Here is a 20127-nt window from a genome sequence, read left to right on the forward strand (position 1 = left end):
TAATAGCATGCGAAACGATTTTTCTATTTATATTTTTCTTGTCTCATAATACAATTAATTTCATTACATGATTAGTTAAAATATCTAAATTATTAAATGAAATTACGAATAAAAATTGAAATGTAATATAACAAAAAATAATATAAAATATTAAAAGATATATCATTTCGATTAAAAAAAGATTGATTTTCATATATCTTTTAAATTTCTATTTTAAAAAAATATTAAAAAAAAATTAATAACATTAAATTATTTACCTTTTTACATTAAAATTTTTGAAACATTTTCTCATACAAGGAATAATCAGTTATTTAAAGTGACCATGTTGCATGCCTTTCTTTGTACATATATAAGATCATTTAATCTTGCTTGGACCAAAAAAATGTCGCAGCCTATATAGTTATAAAAATTAAAAAAATATTTTGGTATTATATATGTATATGTAAAATAGAAATGTTTATATATATGTCTGTTTTATATAAACATAATAAAATATCTTTTAAGAAAAAAATGTAAAAAAAAGTGTTTTTGTACCAATTGTTTGATATAAAGAAATGTATTATACAGTATTAATAGTTTTTCTATAGATTAACATATAAGATAATATGAAAATCAATTTCAGTTTAAATAGATATATAATTTTTATTGCATTAATTGATATAACATTTCTAAAAAAAAATATTTATGTCGAAAAATTTTTATTTAAGAGATATTTTAATTTAAAATTTGTAAGATATGAAAGACAAAGTACATGTATTATTTGTCTTTCTTACAATAAGTTTTATAAATTTCAAATTATATATCTTAAACTAATGATTTTACGATACAAATAGTTTAATATTTTTTTTAGGAAATAACAAACTGCATAGATTGCATTAAAAATTACATATTTCTATTTAAAGAAATGAAGATCATTTAATCCATAATTTATAAAAAAATCTATAAAAAAACTATGAATATATATTATATTAAATAACTTTCAAAAATATTTTCTTTCGTTCTTTTCACATTATTTCACTGTTTTTATTATTAAGATATTATTTATTATTATTTACATAAAACAGACATATATATATGTATATGTATACACATATATGTATATATATATTTAATTTTGGAATATATATGTTTTTAGGAAACGCAAGATAATCTTAAATAATTAAAGGCGTTAAGGACTCTATGGAAATCAATGAAAAATGGGAATAATAATCGTAGACTGAAGACGAAAAAAAAAAGAGCTAAAATTGTTTAACTCTGCATTATATCAAACATTTGCCCAGCGATAATGAAATAACAATTTCTAAATGTTTAATATTAAATCAACGATTGGACTAGCGATAAGCGGGCCGTGATTATTTTAAATAATCATTATGATATTCTATCATGAAACTCTTTCGTTTGGAGAAAAGATAAGTTTGTATCGATATTTATGGTGGAAGAAATTATAGCGATAAATGTCGATGTAAAGAATTTTGCAGAAATTTCTGAAAAATTTGCAAATCATAAAATCTTACTTAAGTCCATATATAGATGTATATTATGAACTTTTTGAATTCCCACGAGAAATAAAAGTACTTAGAATATTAGTATATTATATTTGTATCATTATTTGTTGATCAAATATATAACAACCGCATTTACATTTCTTCCACTATGAATATATGTGTTTTCCGAAGAAAGGAAAAAAGAAATTATTGCTCCACTTCTTTCTTTAAAAAAAAGACATTGGGTATAAATTTACTCGAGTCTGTCGACTATTGGTGTAAATACCGCAAACTTGCGAGCAAGCGTGCAAAAAAAAAAACGAACCATATAACGATTGTGAAAAAAAGCGTTTCTGTTTTTTACCGGCATTTGAAGCACAAACGCTGGCGAATCGTGATATAATATAAACCGTTTAACAGTGGGTTAATACGAAAGCTTTAAAGGACGATATTCAATAGCATCACACTGGATGGCCTATGATCCGATGATTTTTCGAAGCATATAATACATATGCAGCGGCATCACTAGATTCTGTGCCAAATTTACGCGACAATAAGTTTTCTTCTGATTCAACGTGATCCTCTCGTGCAAGTACAAGTTTCAGAAAATCGATACAGACTATTGGAAGAAATGGAATCGTAATTGAGTAAATTATTCTTACGATATCACGAAAAGGAATTTATCAGTAATTTATTTGTTATAAATACGAGAATTAATGGTTCAGAGACTGTTTCGATTAAGAGAAAAAATCGCCGCTTTTCGATTGAGGACCGTTTTTGAATGTGATTTCGATTTAAAAGACTGTTTTCGATTGTAGACCATTCCAGATATATCGTGTAACAAATCTATGATTCGCCGTAGTTGCTGCTGAGCCGAGCGATTGTGCTTTTTGTAGTTGCGGAAGGGTTGGGCAGTATGTTTGGTTGATTACTAAGAAATTGATTTTGAATTTATCTCCTTCTTCGAACGTGATTATAGAATATATTTTAATGGAATAGTTGATCAAATAATTTTATGATAGGCTATTAAAAATGAAAAAATTATAAAAATAGAAGTGTTTGCTTTTTTGATTTTGAAATTTATTTTGTGTTCATGTTTTAGGATATTTGATATTATAATTGAACTATCATTTATTTCGTTTTATAAAAAAAAAAAAACATTAGATAAGCATTTTTTAAGGGTAATGTGAAGAATTTTACGTTCTTGTTGTACTATTTGACGACTGATATATTAATTTCTTATGACTGATTTATAAATAATTAAAATGAATATTTGTAGAAACCGTGCCCAACTCTGTGTCGTATATCAATTTCATTGCGTGACTTTATTCGATTTGCGACAAAAAAGGTACGAAGACCACGTATTATAATTACAATTTCTCGCACAATTATTATATTCGAAATTGATTGAATTTAGTTATCTAAAAATTTATTTCTTATTATCTTGATTAACGAAAGTATGATGTAACCTTATGTACAAATTCCTCTGTAACATTAATATTTGGTATATCGATAAACAAGGGTGGTGTCTTTGTATGAGACACTTATATTATAGTACATACATAAAGATTTCAACAAAGATGGAGGAAATTAGATATAGAAAAGATTACAAATAATTTGAATATAAAAAATATTTAATGTTTTCGTATGCATCTCTTATTACATATCTTTTTAATTAAGAATGACATTTTGTTTATAAGGATAACAATTAATTTTTTAATGTATTTGGATATACTTATAAATATTTTGAAATGAAATTAGAAGTTTTATTTTCCATCATCTTTTATATTTAATTTCCTCATTGAAATTTATATTTCAGAGTTATTATTATTATTACTATTACAATTACTATTACTATTATTATTATTATTATTATTATTTTATTATTGTTACTGTTATTATGAGATTAAACTAATTGGCTGTATTTTCTTTGTAATTTTTTTTTAATATCATTTTCTTTTTTTTTAAATTCAAATATTTTAACGTGGGATTTTTATTAAAAAAAAAAAAGAAGAAGAAGAAACAAAATGGCTCAGCTTGTTCGATCGTATAGAATTATTTAAGGAGTATTAGGGTGTAATGTAATGCAACGAAAAGTAATAATTATTCAGAGTAATCATTGAATTCGAATGAATTATTGTATCATATGACGATTAAAGCGATTACTGCCATTTTTAATTGTCAAATTAATTAGATTTATGTATAAAAAATAATCTTTCATAAATAATCACAAATAATAATTGAATATTTCAAAACTATTCATTTAAAAACTTAAACTGTACGTGAAGCTTTAAAAAAATTAGCCAAAAAAAAAATTTTATATTCCATAGTAGTTATATAGTTCTAGTTTAATCTACATTTCCATAGTTAATTACATTGAATAATATATATATTACTTATATTAAAAAAGTAGATTCAAATAACTTGAGAATTTTTATTATTTTTTGATACATTAATTTGAAAATAATTGAATATTTGATTATACAAATAATACATAATTATACAGGGTATATCTAAATAAAAATATTAGCTTAAAGCTTAGAATATTTTATGAATCTATAAAAAAAAATTTAACTTACTAATAAATTATAATTAAAAAAAAAAGATGACATCGTTTGTTTTTTATTAATATAAAATATTTGATTACATTCGCACAGAAAAACAAATTTCATCTTTCAATTTATATCACTTATTATTACCAATTTAAATGAAAATTTAAATAAAAATTGGTTCAACTTGCCGAATGGAAATGGAAAGTTATTATTTTCAAAGCAAAAAACTATATCAAATTAGAGTACAAAATTAGACATTTGCATATGATTTTTAAACAACGACATCATCTTTAGCGGTAAATTCAGTGATTACTCTGATTATTCTTCAACTAGAAACTCGCAATTTATCGATTTCACTTTCTTAACTAATCGATCATATCGATCGTTCAATGTCATTTCCAATCGAACTTTCATCGTTATCTTATAACCTATAATTATAATTATCGAGTGATTGATGTTATATGAGAATTTAGCAGAATCTGCAGTGTTGTTAAATCCTTCATGTATGGAATTATAAAGAAATTTGCATTTTTTATGAATTTTACACTGTGATTCATTCATATAATGCCTTTATAAATGCAAATATGAGGTTTGAAATATAATAAAATACAGGGTTAATTTTTTTTTTATGCTGTTCTATCATTTTTAACAGTGAAATAATTGTTTTTTGTTACAGATTAATTATTAATTAATTATTAGTTATTACAAATACATTACTGTCTTACTTAAATAGATATATTGATTTCATTATTTTTATCGGCTACAAATCGATTAAAAATTATTCTTTTCATTTTAATTTTATTTTTTTTAAATAATTTACTCTTTATTCAGATCAAATGATATTATTATGTAACAAAAATTTTGGATGAAAGGAATTTTGGAAATGAATTCTTATATGATTATTTATTTGTTAATACATTAAAAATTTATTTAACAGAAAATAAATAATATAATTTTTAAATAATTAATTTATAAAATTAAAGATAAATTTTTTTCATTATTAGAATATAGTCAGTGTATTCGATTTTTTCTTCTACACTAATCTTTAATCTTTCAATGCTCAATAGCTTTTTTAGATTTTCAGAAAGAAGTCAATATTAATATGTTGATATACCCTAATTATTCCATTACTATATTGATCTGATATAATATATATAATATATATTATATATACATACGTGTATTTCACAGAGCTGAATGTTAAAAAGCTTAAAAAATTAATTTGAGGAAAAACTAATAATAAGACGATATTTAATTAATTCAACTTGCAAATGTTTCTGCAATAAATCATATTAACGCGTAAATATCACAATAAATATCCTAACAGAGCAGTTAAAAATGACGGATCTTTTTGATGAAAACAAATAGTGAAACTAAAAAAAATTAAATTCATTCATACCAAATATTTATACAGATAATCTTAAAGATATATTATTAGATATAAATTGGCATAAATATATTAAATAAAAATTATAAGTTAGTCATTTTAACTGCTTTGATAGTTATTGTGTTAATGATCACAAGAGACTGTTACTGACAAGTTAATGGCGAGGTAGAAAATGTGCCTGTTTAAGCGTTGTGACGATGGAAAAATGAAGAGCACATAGCGTTATTTTGCGATGTTAGATTTCGATATTTCTTTGTGATAATAATATTAAATGAGACATATTTGAAAAGGAGATTTGTATTTCTAAAACGTCCAAGGCAACCAATGGGCAAGATAAAATTATTACTAATAAAGTAAAGTTTTAAAATATTATAAAATTTGAAATTTATACACATGTCACAGAAAATATATAAAAAACTGATCCAATTTGTTCATTTTTCAACAATATTTGAAAGTAGTGCAAACACTTTCAAAGATATATATTTTTTAAACAATTCAATATGCATCACGGATATTGAAATTTTTATTTCTCAACGTTGGTTGTCGTTGAAAAATTTAAAGTTTGTCGAGAAAACGCTTTGAAGTTTCTAAATCTATAAATTAAAAGAAAATGGCGTGTACATCAAGTATATTTATTTAAGAAGTGTATTGAAATTAAGAAGCATGTTTTAAATATTAATGCTTAAGGCGAGCAAAATGCTTATAATATTTTGTACGTGTAATTAACGCGTTGCTAGATTATCAAGTGCTTTCGATTTTCTATATTCTACGTAATGAAATGTCGAGCCGTAAACAATTTGTCAGATTTTTTCCAAATAAAAGTAAAAGAAAGGATTGTAAAAAGCAATTATAAAATGTTTTTTAGGGTGAAATTACATTACGACCATTAAAACGTGATAGTTAAAATTTTAGTGAATATGCTATTTTTTCAATATAAGCGAATTTTCATAATTAATTTTGAACATTATTTTTTTATTAATCAATAATATGACAATTTAAAAATATGGAAAAATGGATTGGAAAGAAAGTGCAGTTATAGATTTAATTCTTTGTAAAATTCTAAAAAATCTAATTTCTTTTCTTATTCTTATTCTTCTTCATAACGATATAATATTTATAATTGTTTACTTAATTTAATTACATAAGTAGTTTTTAAAATTTATATAATTATCACATTACAAATTTTATGATCATCATTATGAAAGCTGGACATGAAAAAGCTGTATAATATATGTATAATAAAATTATTATGATTTTTGATACAATTTTTCCATTATCTAAATATTTGTTTTATTTTAATTTATTAAAAGTAAAAAAATAAATAAAATGTTTTATTGATATTTTAGATGATATATTGATAATATAAACACAATTTATTGTAACATATAAACTCTTTTTTGTATTCAGCTTTCAAATTTTTTGTGAATCATTAAATTATATCGATTTTTAATAATTGCAATTGGAGAGTAAGAAAGTTAAATAGCAAAAATTAAAAAATAAAAGATACAGAAGGATTTTACAATTTAGATAAAATTGTAAAATCGCAATAGTAATAATAATAATAACGAATAAAACGATACAAGACATTCTTTTTTTTCAAATTTAATCAAAATCATAGATCAAATTGAATTAAAAAATATAATTATATATAATTCTATGAATTATGAATTATATATAATTCTGTGTATTCGTATGAAAGATTTTCACACGAGAGATGAACCGTAAATAGATTTACAATTATTCCTCCAGTTGTATTTTTTTCCCTTTCACGCACGAATGTTTATTGTTCAGGAATTCCCCTGTGCCTAAATGTCACAGGCTGGCCTGTGCTTAAATGGATGAACAAACTTAAATGAACAAACGAAAAAACGTATTAAAAAGAAGAAGACAAAAAAAAAGAATAAGAAAGGAACACTAGAAAAAAATAACACCAGAAAGAAAAGATAAAGATGATGAGCAAACGAAAGATATCATGATGATATTCTATAAAATAACGTATCGTTTTGGGATGCCATATTGAGAAAAAAAAATCGCGATAAACGTGATCTGCCAATTAGTTAGAAAATTCCGACTACTGAGAAGAGAAGAGTGTACCTCAGAATTATTTTTATATAATTTGCCCAAGCATATGTGTGTGTGTGTGTGTGTGTGTGTGTGTGTGTGTGTATCGTCAACGTGGCTAATGCTCAACTTGAATTCTATCAAGTTTTATGGACAACTTTTTTTTTCAACGTTTTTACATAAGTAAACATCGTGAGTTAATAAATTTTGATTCAATTGATTTTTGGTATATCGTGTAAAAATGAATATAGAAATATTATAAATATCATCGAAAAGAAAAAATGAACGAGGGTTCAAGGATTGAACGTGGTCACGTGACGAAGATCAGAGTTAGTATGTATGCGAATTACGAATAATAGGAGAGAATGAAGAGTATTCGCAATATTGGATTCTACGAGTGTGTTTCGCTAATATTCGAATATTATATATATAGCTATATAATACATATATCATGGTTTAGTAAAATGAGATCTACATCTAAGAAAATGTAAATAAAGTTTGTTATTCAAGGTGTTTAAGAGGTGTTGTTCAATGCCGAATGCATAGGCCTCTTTTTTTCTTTACTGTATTTATGGATAACTTCAGATATTGTATTGTAAGATAGAGCTTAAGACAATTCAGTGGGAGAATTTAGAATTCATTATACATAAGTGTTATGTAAAATGTTAATATATATATATATGAACAATGACACTTTTATTAATACAATGATATTTTTGTTCAACATGTTTTTTTCTATTTAGCAAATCTTGTGCTGGATTCTTGCTGTAAACTTTCGAGTGGTAAGAAACAAGATTGAGGGATCAATCAATGTTAAAAAGAATTGTTAACAATTTGAACAAATTATGTGGATATTATATCTAATATTATGATTGGCGATGGATACAAATTTTTAAGATATTCTTATAATCTTAAAATTACAATGGTTTCAAAACGCTTGATCTTATTATTATTGAATTAGAGTAATGGATATTAAATTGCTATAAACAGATATTGAAATGTACATGCTATAAATAAATACATGAATAAACAAATACACAAATACACTATAAATTACATTATATCAACACTCCACTATTTCAGAACACACTTACAATTTTTTTGTAATGAAATAATCAAGAATCAATGCTCATAAAATAATGTTATAGTATAGTTTAAATTATAATAAAGTATTAAATCTCGATTTTCATTTATGGGGACATATTAAAAAAAAAAAAGACAGAAAAGAAAAATTGAAAGAGCAGAGTAAAAATCGGGACCAATGAATACATAATATTAATCATGTATTTGAAGAGTAAAAAATAGAAATACATTCGCAGGGTGTTCATACATATATGTATATTTAGACAATATACATAGGATATATAAAATATACATATACATATGATAGTGAAATAATCAGTTTTAATTGTATAACATTAATATAATAAAATAGTTAATAAAATATCTATTTGTTTTTCTTGGAATTTATTTTTCTTTGAATTTGCTTTGAATTTGAAAATATTACATATGTTTAAGAATAAATAGATAAAAGATATTATTCACCCAATCATTTATTTCATTACTTTTAAATTAATAATTATATTATTTATTATTTATATTGTTTAACAAATATTTTTTATAAAAAATGTCAAATTACATCGATTAATAAAATAATTCTACAATTTTATATAAAAAAACATTTGATTTTTCCAAATTTTTTATTATTGAAAAAGTTAATAATATCAGAATGTGTCATTTGATCATTACCATTTGATTTAATATTATTTAAAAAAAAAACAAAAATTTTAGATTTAGATGTTAATAGAGAATATCTCTTTTATACATTTCTAAGTCTTTTATTAAGTATTATAATTGAATATCTTTATAAAAAAAAAATTTAGTACTTCAAAATATTTCAAAAAATAAAAACTGTAAGCATATAAATGGTAAGTATATATGTATATATTTCTAAATCTAAGATTATTACAAAAAAATGCTCAGTAAAATAAAAAATGACTATAACAAAAGATAAATATCTAAGCGATAAGTGCAGAATTTCAATAGAAAGTTTAATTCTTAGAAATTCAAAAAGATTCTGCATGATATTTTTTTTAAATTATACTTTTGATACAAAGTTACAAATTATGTAAAATTTTTGCTTTTAAAAATTGTTGAAAGTTGTATGCCATCTCTTCTCAAATTATATTTCTCTAATAGAAAATCGTAAAATTAGCTAAAAATCGTGAATGAATGCTTAACAATTGCAATTTTTAAAATTTCAGAAGAGATTTCATATGCTATTTTTCTTAGTATTATTGTCAAATACTCTCTTTATCACAATTGTTTCACAGACTTTTATTATTTTAAAACATGTTCATTTGATTCGCTACGTTATTTATAATTCCTGCCAAAATGTGAATGTCCAGATTTTGCCAAAGACAATGCGTTTTTGATTAACAATATGAGTGACATCAAAATGGTAATGGGTTTTAAAGTCCCAAAAATTTGAGCTATAAAATAAATGAACAATAAAAATTATCGTATAATTGTCTATTTTTATATTTGATTTATGAAAGGTAATATGTCATATTACTGATCAGATCAGTAACACAGCGACAAGCGAGCCTTTTGGAAGATATCACGTGAAGTATAATGAATAAATTGTGCTCATTGTGGATTTTCATCACTTTTGCCATCACAATTATTATTCTCAAGTTCATCTGGATTCGAGTTTTATGAATTTAAAGATGGAAAAGTAATAAATAAATTTATTAAAAAAAACAGAATGAATAAATATTGCATAATATATTTATAATAATAATACAATATTCAATAATAAATTAGAATAAATATTATATATAAAAATAAATATTTAAGAATTATTCTTTATGTTATTAAAATTTAATTAAAGTATTATAGTTTGACGTATTATCAGATAAGTTTGTTAAGAAATGATCCCTTTCTTGCGGATTTCGTATTTATACAATAGAAGGTCGTGGCAATCGTCGTGAAGTTTGAAGTGGATAGATCTCTGTCAATTATATCAAAACTGATTTTTCAATAAATGAACAATTTTTTCATTTCTATTATTAATTTATGCATTTTATAATTCATTACAATTTAAAGATTCAATGATTGATATATATTTCTTATTAATACTATGAAAAAAGATTTTTATATTATATTTGTATTATACTTTAAAATTTTTTAAATATATTTTAATATTTTATATAAATAGAATTATAATTTTAATAATAATTTAAAATAATTTATATTATCACAATTTTAAATCTGAATTTAAAATTTATATTATATAAATAAATTTATTTAAAATTTATTTTTTATGTTCTTAAAATTTAATTCAAATTTTATATTTTCATATAATTATTTTATAAATATATATATATTTAAAAAGTAAAATAATTATCAAAAAATATATCAAAAAATTTATGATTTACCATTCATAGATAACACTCTAGCATAGTAACAACTTTCCATCTGTCCATAATAATAATAATGGAATATAATGACATTTGCAAATAAATTTTTTTTATTTAAAAATGAAACATATATATTCATACAATACGTAAATTCGTATACAATTTTAAATTATACACGAAATTGAACGCATATAACTTTGATACATCTAAGCCGTATAGTCGATGCAGAACAAATGATTTACAACTTTTCCTATTCTGTACCAGTAGCTCAACAGGCAAAATCGATTATTGGGGATATATCGATAATAACGGTGGTTATATTATATTATATATTAATAAATGTCAAATGAATATTTTAAAGTGAAATAAAATATTCAAATACATTACATTTTATATATTAATATTTTATGATATAATATATTATATTAAAATATTATAATATACTAATATTTTATTAATTTTACAAGTAATATTTTTAAATCATTAAAATTTATTATTACGAAGTTCCATGAAAATAAATAATTTTTATCATTAATACGAAAAATGATATTTAAAATATGATAATGATCAATAGTAACTTAGATTATTTTATTTTTAAATTTTGTACATTTAAGAATTTATTACAATAATATAATAATCAATATATTTTTGTAAACTAAAATATTATTAATATGCTATTAGTGAATAACAAAATATAAATATTTTTTTATATTATTCAATATATAATGTTATAAGCTTAATATATAATAAAAAAAATATATTTTTTTGAGATTATATTTTTTTATTTTATTGCTAAGTTATAATATACGAAATAATTTTGACAAAGATATATCCTACAAATTTAAATATTTAAAATTATTTAAAATTATTTTCTTTCAATAGCTAAAATTATGTCAAGAAATTATATAAGATATAAGTAATAAAAATAAATGAATAAAAATATATATAATTAAAATGTTTAATTTTATATAAATTAGATATTATTTACATATTATTTCAAAAAATCTTGTCTACTTACATATATATATATTATTTTCCTAGATATATTTTATTAATTAAATACAGATAAACATTAAAATTAATTTTAAATATTAATGCACATACTCGAGCACTTTTTTCACGTATAATTAATTATCTCAACTATAATTTGTATTATTACCATCATGTTTTTATAATGACAGTCCACTTTTGTTACTCTACGACTATCGATTGCGAACGGAAATGCTAATTTAATATTGGAATTACTCTATACCCTGATCGTTGTTAGTTCATCACAGTTCTGTCACCGACACCGATTGCAGACGGACCGTGAATAGCTTCGTAACGATGTGGAACTACGTACTGATTTCGACCCTTGTGTTATTTGTATCGTTACTATATCATTGTTATTTCAACAGTCCGGCTAGCATTATAGAGCACCCTAATACGCATTACGATTACATAATCGGTAAGTCGTGGAACTCCTTTTCGTTCGACAATGTCGGTGACTGCGGTACCGCATGAGTTGAAGTTTATTATTATTAAATAACAGAAAATTAATATCTATTGTTTAATCCTTTAATCCATATTCTTGTTGAATCGATAAATGACCGATTTAAATAATTGAAAATAATGTAATAAATCAGATTTGATGCAACTTGTAAGAAATATTGCATTTATATATTATATTAAAATTTTACTTTTTGCATTTACCTTTGATGTTGAAATTAATTTTCTAAACGTTGTATTAATTATTATAGAATTTTTTTATGTCTTAAATACTAAATAGTACCTAGTAAACATATCAAAATGTAACAAGTGAATAATGTTTAGATGTTAGAATAGTGTCAAATGATAAGAGAAAATTATTTAAAAAATAAATTTTAATCATTAAAATACTATAATTAGTGCTAAACTTTTTAAAGATTAAACAATCTATCTTGATGAAATGGATTAATTTGATATAAGAATAGATATTTTTTCATTCTCATATTCAATAACATACCATATTATTCCACGCAACATTTATTATATTATTTCACTTGTAAAGTTGGTGCTGGAACAGCAGGATGTGTAATAGCATCACGGCTTTCCGAAATTTCAAATCTGACGATTTTATTGGTCGAAGCGGGAGGACATTTTGGATGGGTATCATCCATTCCAATTTTGGCGCCAGTTCTGCAAAAGACCGATATCGATTGGTCCTATTCGACGGAACCCCAAGTATACTCTTCAAAAGGATTTTGGAATCACGTAAACAAACATTCTAGAACAATAAATAATTTAAATCCTCTATACTCATACGACTCGTAAGATTTCAATATAATCATCAATAGATAGCATAATTTTTGGAAGAATGGCGATCCGAAATTTAAAATTTTATCAATCAAAATGTAAACAATTTTAAATTCGATTTAATGAATTCGTTTTTATTGTAGATTCAAAAAGTTCCAAGAGGTAAAGGATTAGGCGGTACCGGGCAGATAAATTATTTGGTTCACTCTTTCGGAAAGCCGGAAGATTACAAAGCCTGGCCGAAGGGATGGTCACATGCCGATCTACTTCCGTATTTTAAAAAGGTGTCTGATATCATGAACGTAATGTCCAGCCCGGAGGAAGAATATCTGGCGGAAGCTTTTCTCATGGCGGAAGAATCGTTGAAGTTGAATAATGTGACTCTACAAAAGGGCCTGTACACTGTTAAAAGAGGTTCACGGTGGAGCACGTTTCACGCGCATTTACAAAATGCCTGGAATAGGAAGAACTTGCATATTTTGACGAACACGTTGGTTTCGAAAGTGAGATTTTATTTCTTTTATTGTATATCTTTTTCCTTTTTTGGAAAATATATTTTACATTTTTTACATTGAAAAATTATATTTAAATAATTTGATTGCGAAAAAATAAGCATAAATAATATCAAATATGGAATATTTAATTTATATGCTGTTGCAATATAAGTATTTATAATACTCTGTGAGAACGCATTCTCAAGTATTAATATGCTTTAATAGAAGTTAGAAAATTAGAACTATTCATAATTTTCAAAATTTAAAAACTCGAACAAAATTTAATTGCAAATTATTACTATATCTCACATTACAATTATTACATATTAATAATTTATATATTATGATACAAAATATTGTAGTATTTTTTTATCATACTTCTATGATATTTTTCATGGATATAAATTCAATCCAGAGAATGTCTGGAATTTATTTAAAATTTTTACACTTGTATACAAATAATCAGTTATTATATTACCATTAATCATTAACTAGTTGAATACTTGTTAAAGATATTTAATATCTCTGAAACGAGCATCGGAAATTTTCAATTTTTAATCGTAAAAGATCGACTTATATAAGTTCTAATAACCTTTCGTCAATTTTCAGATACTTTTCAAAGAGAATTCGAACGCAGATGGGATCAAGGTAATTTACAAAGATGGATCAGTGGGAAAGATTTTCACGAGGAAAGAAGTGATTCTTTGTGCAGGTGTTATCAATACTCCCCAATTGCTTTTGCTTTCTGGAATCGGACCAGCCGAACAACTTGACAAATTTCAGGTAACGTATCATATTATATTATCTTTTCTTTAACTAAAATTTAAAAATATCAGAAAGATGATTTATACAATATGAGAAGAGAAATATTTTTAGATACCTGTGGTGAGTAATCTTCTGGAAGTGGGTAAAAATCTCTTCGACCATATTCTGCTTCCGGTTTACGTTAATCTCAAAGCAAACGTGAGCATAACATTCTTTAAATTACAAACGCTTCCCGAGGTGCTCAATTATTTTATTTTTGGAAGAGGTATGTTGCAAATTATGTTAAAAACATTTACATTTTATAATATATCGTTTTTTATTTTTCTTTTAATTGCTCTTTAAGGATGGTATGCAACAAACGCCATAATGGCGGTGGGTCGTACTAATGATAGCGGTATCATGCTTCTTGGAATAGGTTCTACCGATGAAAATATATGGAAAAGTATATCTAATCAAAAAACAGAGGTGGGCATGTTGCAATAATAATTCTCTTAATAATTAATAATTTCGTTATAAACTTTCTTCTTGTAAAAGAATAATACGATTATAAATAATCTCGAATGTCACTAAAATATTAAAGAGATAATGTTGAAAAATTTTAGAACCGCATTTTACATTCTACAGCCTTACAGATTGCTGTATCCGTCCTACAACGATAGCTCTTACGAAGGATTCATATTTCTATCCTACTGCTTACAACCAAAAAGTCGTGGAAGCATATCGTTAAGATCTGCCAATATTCGTCATCAACCAAGAATCGATCCTGCTTACCTTCAACACTACGACGACGTATTGTGCACCCATCGAGGTATGTAAATTTCTCTGCTAATCGCAAAATCGCGGTAAAATTTTTAAATTACGACCACGTTACGAGCGTTTCTCGCACTTTGTACGACGAAAGGAAATTTCACAGCTGTAAATTTCGCCGTCCAAACGCTCGAGACATCGAAGTTTCACGAGTATGGGGCAAAAATCCATCATCCTGACTTGGAGGAATGTCGACACTTGCGACAAGATTATAGAGACCTCGAGTATACGGAATGCGTATTGAGAATCAGTGGTCTCACGAGTTATCATTTATGCGGCTCTTGCAGGATGGGTGCTGACGATCGTGCGGTCGTCGACGAGAAATTACGGTAAAAGAATTTTCAATTCAAATTTTTTGAATTATTATTATATATTCGATCAGATCTTTCCTTTTCTTAAACGAGAAATTATTAACGAGTGGAACATAATTTAAGAGTTAAAAATACGTTTAATTTATTATCGATCTTTCGGTTTCAGAGTGAAAGGCGTTAACAAACTTAGAATAATAGATTCTAGTATATTACCAACTCCCATTTCCGGTAATCCGAATTCCGTTCTAATCGCAATGGCGGAACGAGCAAGTGATTTGATTCTTGGTCGCATATTCAATTAAAAAGAAATATATATATATGCGTTGTATAATTAAAATAAACGGAGAAAAATATAAAAATATTAAGTTAATTACAATTGAATTTACGATTGAATTTAAATAATTATTTATAGTTGATATTTAATGTATATTTCCAATATTTCAATGTTCGATCCATCCATGTACATACTTCAAAAGATATAATAAAAATAATCACAAATATGTTATATATTTACATACATCTACGAATATATGTTAATTGTAATATTTTTGAAGGGTAGGTTATACAAAATACAAAAATTGCTTATTATAAATTCGCTTTTCCGTTTATCTTGATCTCTAGAATCGATCCTCCAAAACGAATATTTCAACAGCCTGTACAAAAAAGGATAAAAGGGGAAGAAAAAGACACAAGATTAGATTTTTTGTAATTTATAATTAATGGTAAAGTTTTCTTGTTTTACAGTAATCGAACAGTTATTAATAGTCTAATTAAATTTCGATTAATTTTTATACAAACAAAAAAGAGGGTGAGTTACACTCAACTCGGCGTAGCACGAACCCCTGCCACCCTGTTCGCGCTCGGAGAAAAAAGAAAAAAAAATCATATCTTAACGCCATTACTTCGCGTTTAATCGTTATTTCATTTCATTTTTTATTTCCCCTCTACGCTTCCCCCCGAAAAATTTATTTCGTAACACGTAACGAATCATCATCGTCATCATTCCACCCAGTTCCTGTCCGGGATCGTCGGAGATGGCAGAGTTTCGACTTCTTTTCTTTCGTTTCTATTCCACTTCCGCGCCTGTTCCCATTCATCCCTCTTTCTTCCCTTCCTTCTCTTCGACATTCGCTCGCACATTCGCACAAACAATCTTTTTCTCCTCTCTCACTCAGGCTCACTCTCTAACATCCGAATCGTTCCTAATCGACACGTTAATTAACGCGTATGAGAAATGCGTTTCAAACGTTGTTTCGCAAGGATTCAATTCGAAAATCTTTTTTTTTATTGAATTATGCTATAGAATCGAATTTTCACCACGGTTGAAACACATCCACGCGTTTCACACATGCACACAGGCGGACTGTCCCCCCGTTATAAATAAAATAATTCTGTAATATAGTGCAAATTTGTCACTTTGCATACACGAAAAACATAACATAACGGCTTGCGCGCATCTTTCATGCTGGAGATACGGCCATTTTACCATCTCCGTGTTTACTTTTCGCATTCCTGTTCACGCTTTCTTGGCGTTCCTTACCCACAGATTTATATCATAATCGTAACGCAAAACTTAATCTTTTCAACTTAAAAACAAAATTGGTAACCACTGTGACGCTATGCGGTGCAAGCCACGATTTTTCTCCTTTTCTTTTTAAAAAAAAAAAAAAAAAAGTAAAATATAACAAGAACGCTCTTTTCTTATATATACCGAATCGAGTTGTCGATTGTCCGAAATACGGAACGATACGAACGTATATATATCGATGCCGAGATGACGGGAATTTTCACGTTGATCGTGTGCGGTGCATAACAACTCGTACGAGAAAAGTATATTTCTATTACGTTCCTTTCTATAAAAATCATAAAATCTTAAAAAAAATATATGTATATATATATAAAATCTCTGTCTTCCTTTTCTATTTTTCAAAGGAAATGATCGATCGTTCCAACGTTAAAGGAGAAATTGAAAAAAAATATATATATATCAACGTGTTTAAATAAAGAATGAGTAAAAAAAAAAGAAAAATCAATGATCGATCGATCGAATACCCATAACATAATCCCTTCCGAAATTTTCCCCTCCGAGTTTCACTATGCTCCCCTTAGTTAGTTCTTAAAAATGCCCAGAGTACGCCTTCTCGACATCTTCGTTCCCCTCCCAATCGACATTTTTCGAAAATTTTATCCCGTGATCCAGAATTCCGAGGAGAAACTCGAGTCGCGTGGCGTGCACCGCGCGCGTTGTTATTATTATTATTATTATTATTATTATTATAATTATAATTATAATTATTATTATTATTATTAATTATTATTATTATTATTATTATTATTATTATTATTATTTCTCTTTAACCCTCCAATCCTTCCTCGCATATTTTTCTTTTCTTCGCGTGTATACGTGTACACATTGTGTATTCTGTTCTCCTGTTCTTGTGTTCTATATAATATGTATTCATTCATTCATTTATATTTATTTTTTTTTCTTTTTTTTTTCTTTTCTTTTTCTTTTTCTTTTTCTTTTTTTTTTTTCTCTCTCCTTGCGATGTCGCATTGCGGGACGACGAGTTCGGGGCTCGCTTACGACCTAAACAAGTACCTCCTTAATATTACATATAATATACTCTATCTATTTATATATTTATATATGTATATATATATATTCTATATATATATATATATCCATTTTTATATTTATATTGAAAAAATGAGTGTACTCTTTCGTTCTATCAATAGGAATAGTTAATCGATTAATTTGCGATTGCGTGTAACATAGACGCGTCCAGCGCATAGAAACATAAATAAATAAATATAAACGGATGTTATTTACATATACTCGGTCGTCTGATGGTGAGGATAGGGTAAAAAAAAAGGGGAGAGTGGGATGATCGTGAAGACGGTTTCGAAATTGAGGAAAGAGTGAGAAGGGGGGGAGGAGAGAGAGAAAAAAGGTAGGAGGAAAAAACGAAGGACAATATTATTATCCGATATATTTATTCGCGGCAGCTTTCGGCAGCAATAAGTTCATCATCATCATCATCATCATCATCATCATCATCATCATCGTTATCTCTCTTTATATATCATACAATATAATTATTAGATATTTTTATGCAATATGCAATTGTATCTCGAGTTTGTTGCGGTTTCTTTTCTCTTTCTTTTTTTGTTCTTTGCTTTCTGTTTTTATTGTATGTAGGTATAAAGAAACAAACAAAAACAAAAAAATATAGAAACGCACCATTTTTGGATAAATGTGGATAAATAGATAGGTAGATAATACTTCACGAGAAAGAAAAACTGAGAAGGAACCATAAGCGACACACAATTGTACGAAACGTTATTGTAACTATTAACGTGATCGTCTATGCGTACCGTGAGTTTAATACATGTGTATATTGGATGTATGTATGCGTGTATAATATACATGTTTAAAGTGTATATAATATTGTACGTGTATCTTTGTTTCATTGAGGTAGAAGCGGTTTCGTATACATCTATTATCATTATCATTATTATAATTATTATTATTATTATCATTATCATTATTATTATTATTATTATTATTATCATTATCATCAGTAGAAGATTATTTCATAGATGCGCGAGAATCGAGATGATGATTTGTCCGTTTATTCCGAGTATAACGAAATCATGAATGCAGGAAAGGGGAGATATTACTCCTGCGATGCGAAAGAAATTAAGTTTACAAAGATGGAAAGGAGGAAAAAAAAAAAAAGGATTTTATTGAGATTGAGAAGGCTGATTGCAAATCAGTTTCGGAAAATCAAATGGCGTTCCTCTTACTTAAGGAGACGCAACTGGACGAATGTTCGTATTTGTCGGATGATATTCTCTTTTAGAAAGAAGATCTTAAAAAAGAAGATCAAAGAGGTAGAGAATAGAAAACTTGTCCGTTTATATGATAATAATAACGATTGTTTAAATTTCTTTTGAGGAAGAATATAGAAGAGGAATTTTACATGTTTCGAGTGTAAAACATTGGAAACATTCGTCCGCCGGTGAAACACCATGGCAACAAAACAGCCAACGAAAACAAACACATCTCAACGGAGAACAGTGACAACCTCGAGAAAGAGAGAGAAAGAGAGAGAGAGAGAGAGAGAGAGAGAAAGAGAGAGAAAGAGAGAGAGAGAGAGAGAAGAGGAGCAACGTCTGACGCGTCCAATAAACCTAACCTTAAACGAATAATTGCGTCGCATGTAAAATGCAAGGATGAAATGAATCATCAGAAAAATAATTGTTCAGCAGCGCTCGATGAAGATAAAAGAGAAAATAAACAATTGACAATAAACTCGTGAATCGAAAGAAGTACGTAAACGAACAACTTTGTTCGTCGTTTGACGCGGAATCCTCGTTACTATTAATTAATTCCCGCGTTAATTGGCTCTTTATTTATACGACACCTGTTTCCCCTTTCATCATTGTATCTCTTCGTTAAAGTGACGATATTGCTAGAACGTTCCTCCCTCTATTTGTTCGCCTTTCGAACGAAATTAAATGGCAGGCGAACCGAAGTGAAAACGATTCCAACGAGTTGAGCCAC

At 26.2% G+C, this 20127-nt stretch overlaps 3 protein-coding genes across 4 annotated transcripts in view; 2 read left to right on the forward strand and 1 right to left on the reverse strand.

Moving 5' to 3' along the window:
* The window catches only part of LOC107993509 (lateral signaling target protein 2 homolog), a 52829-nt gene extending 45077 nt beyond the window's left edge, over window positions 1-7752 (forward strand). The window contains exon 7 of the mRNA XM_062075964.1: window positions 1136-7752. The gene's annotated coding sequence lies outside the window, so the exon portion shown is untranslated. The remainder of the gene's footprint in view (window positions 1-1135) is intronic.
* Window positions 7753-11004: 3252 nt separating this feature from the next.
* Window positions 11005-16057, forward strand: LOC107993469 (neither inactivation nor afterpotential protein G). The gene is made up of 9 exons (XM_017049889.3): window positions 11005-12353; window positions 12936-13138; window positions 13324-13683; window positions 14284-14457; window positions 14551-14704; window positions 14783-14904; window positions 15064-15247; window positions 15353-15575; window positions 15724-16057. Exons 1-9 carry the CDS (start codon window positions 12233-12235, stop codon window positions 15857-15859), a joined length of 1677 nt encoding a protein of 558 aa, XP_016905378.2. The 5' UTR covers window positions 11005-12232; the 3' UTR covers window positions 15860-16057.
* Window positions 16058-16251: 194 nt separating this feature from the next.
* Window positions 16252-20127, reverse strand: part of LOC107993478 (zinc finger protein chinmo) — a 59644-nt gene continuing 55768 nt past the window's right edge. For both annotated transcript variants that reach the window (XM_017049896.3, XM_017049899.3), the window contains exon 7: window positions 16252-20127. This exon is cut by the window's right edge and continues 10659 nt beyond it. The gene's annotated coding sequence lies outside the window, so the exon portion shown is untranslated.

The sequence above is a fragment of the Apis cerana genome, linkage group LG6 (assembly GCF_029169275.1).
Source record: "Apis cerana isolate GH-2021 linkage group LG6, AcerK_1.0, whole genome shotgun sequence".
Lineage (NCBI taxonomy): Eukaryota > Metazoa > Arthropoda > Insecta > Hymenoptera > Apidae > Apis > Apis cerana.

Excerpts from the sequence above, each read along its gene's own strand:
- LOC107993469 (XM_017049889.3), top strand. The coding sequence starts at position 12,233 with ATGTGGAACTACGTACTGATTTCGACCCTTGTGTTATTTGTATCGTTA. Across the intron at positions 14,458-14,550 it reads AACAACTTGACAAATTTCAG|ATACCTGTGGTGAGTAATCT; the intron begins GTAACGTATCAT and ends AAATATTTTTAG. Across the intron at positions 15,576-15,723 it reads GTCGTCGACGAGAAATTACG|AGTGAAAGGCGTTAACAAAC; the intron begins GTAAAAGAATTT and ends TTTCGGTTTCAG.